The sequence below is a fragment of the Aplysia californica genome, unplaced genomic scaffold (genome assembly GCF_000002075.1).
Source record: "Aplysia californica isolate F4 #8 unplaced genomic scaffold, AplCal3.0 scaffold00216, whole genome shotgun sequence".
Lineage (NCBI taxonomy): Eukaryota > Metazoa > Mollusca > Gastropoda > Aplysiida > Aplysiidae > Aplysia > Aplysia californica.
Window position 1 is genome coordinate 823,932 of NW_004797486.1, and position 2,063 is coordinate 825,994.

General features: G+C 39.7%; 1 protein-coding gene across 1 annotated transcript in view; it reads right to left on the reverse strand.

Moving 5' to 3' along the window:
- The window catches only part of LOC101853699 (transmembrane protein 214-B), a 27,939-nt gene extending 25,983 nt beyond the window's left edge, over window positions 1-1,956 (reverse strand). Inside the window, exon 1 of the mRNA XM_035970067.1 lies at window positions 1,803-1,956. Within this exon, the coding sequence (XP_035825960.1) occupies window positions 1,803-1,926 (124 nt within the window). The 5' untranslated portion in view covers window positions 1,927-1,956. The remainder of the gene's footprint in view (window positions 1-1,802) is intronic.
- Window positions 1,957-2,063: the final 107 nt, after the last annotated feature.

Below are 2,063 nucleotides of genomic sequence, written 5' to 3' on the forward strand. Positions count from 1 at the left end.
CAGAAAGAGACAGAGAGAGAAAGAAGAGGGGAGGAGTTGATCTTGCGAGAACTTCCGGGCGGGTGAGAATAGCCACTTTCATTATATTATCCTTTGTAAAGAAGAGACCACACAGTTCGCGCTGGGTCACCACGGCTGGGGTCCATTTGTTGTAAGTTCCTTGCCCAGATCGTAGAAACTGAGGAAGGCCAAGGTCGAATAGCTTACACTGCTTCACATCCGGTATACCTAGTGATTGCACATGCGCATTGGAGTTTGAGTACGAATAGCCACGGAAGGCTATACGGACTCGAATTCAGACTCGAGCCCGAATAGCCACGGCCCTGAATAATATAAGACAACGTCATAAAAATGGAGTCAAATCCTAAGAGGTTTATTCCAGAAACTGAGAAAGCTTCCATAATCCAGGCAGTGGAGTAATGAAAAGTAGGTTATTTAGAAACGTTGGCTACTAGATCTAGTTACTGGCGTTTCAAATAGCATGGGGCTAATCAGAACGCGGCGTTTTCATTAGAACAGGAGCTCTATTCAGAATGCGGCGTTTCAAATAGTGCTGGCTTTGATTTTACGAAGTGAATATTTCTCAGAACGCTCAGGAAAATAAAGTTGAACTCTATTTCTCCGAATGGTTTCTGATCTCGAGATTTTTTGTTTATTAGTGAGATTTAAGCGTCATCCTTCCATTCTGCAAGGACTGGGAGGAAGCATTTTAGCATCGAATTCAATTTCTAGAGCTAGAGATTTTTAAATGTTTGAATATTCAGATACTTCAGTTGTGGTTGGGGCATCCTTCCCGGACTATACTTCATTTGAAAATACCTTCAAAAGGTACTGCGAGAAAACAAGACTGCTCGCACTTGCATTTAGTCACCCATCAAAAGCTAAAATCCTTTGTGTGTAAGAAAAAAATTCCCCCCTCGCCCCCACGTTCACACCTTACACACACACATAGGCACACTCACACACGGGCCACTCCATTCGCTTATTATCAACAAATCTCGAGAATGGAAACCGTTCAGAGAAATAAAGTTCAAGTTTATTTTCCCGAACGTTCAGAGAAATTATAGAGCCGGCCTTGACTTTAAGTCCTTGTAAAAAAGCACTCTCACCTTATATGACATAACTTATGATGATGAATGACAAAGACTCAATAAGCAGTTATAAAGCACTTCTCAGTGGATAACAGTTTCAAAGACCGAGAAAGGATAGTAAGATAAAAAAGAAAGCAGGGGTATTGCACAACATGCTGTAATTTACAGTAAATAAAATGAAGAAATGATTCTCTTAAACTTGACAGATTGGCTAGACTAGACCTGTTGTGTCTTAGACTCATCTACTATTTCTCTTTAGATCTAGATTTAGTGCAGTTCAACAACAAATTTAAGTTAAATAGCCTTCTCTCAATATAGAGCTAGAGTCTAGTACAGCCAACCGGCCAACCAGAGGGAGAACGATATTGGGATATTATTTAATTTAAATCTAGTCTACAAACTACACTATCAGTCAGTAAAATGTACTAATTAGGGTAGGTAGGTCTCTTTAAATTTTATTTCCACTAGAATCTAGATAGATCTAAAGTAAGGCTAAGAGGCACAAAAAGGCTGTAACTCTGAAATTTGACAAGAAACATCTGGGGGTAACTGTAACAGCCGGTTTGACTTCTTGGATGCTGTGGATAAAGCGTAGGCCTAGCGGCCTAACCTAAGTGATGACGTATACGAAAGACAGAGTCTACGCACCAACAGGACACATTTTCATCTAAATAATGGAATGACGACAAATTAATGATTATAGATCATTACCATTTGTTTCAATACGGGGCATTCGTTCCACGAAAGTTTTTTTCTGAGATTTGGAGAGGCTTTGAGACGACCCTTTCGTCTTTTTGCTTTTGCCAACAACTTCCCATTGCGCTGCGGATGCCATCTTGAATCGGTAAAGACTCTTTTAAAGAAAAGGTATTTTTATATTGTTTCGATATCGAAACAGCTTCTCTAGTCTTCTGTGTTGAAAACCAAAAGTGGACTGAGCAGAGCCAGAGACACTAAAATATATAATTAAAT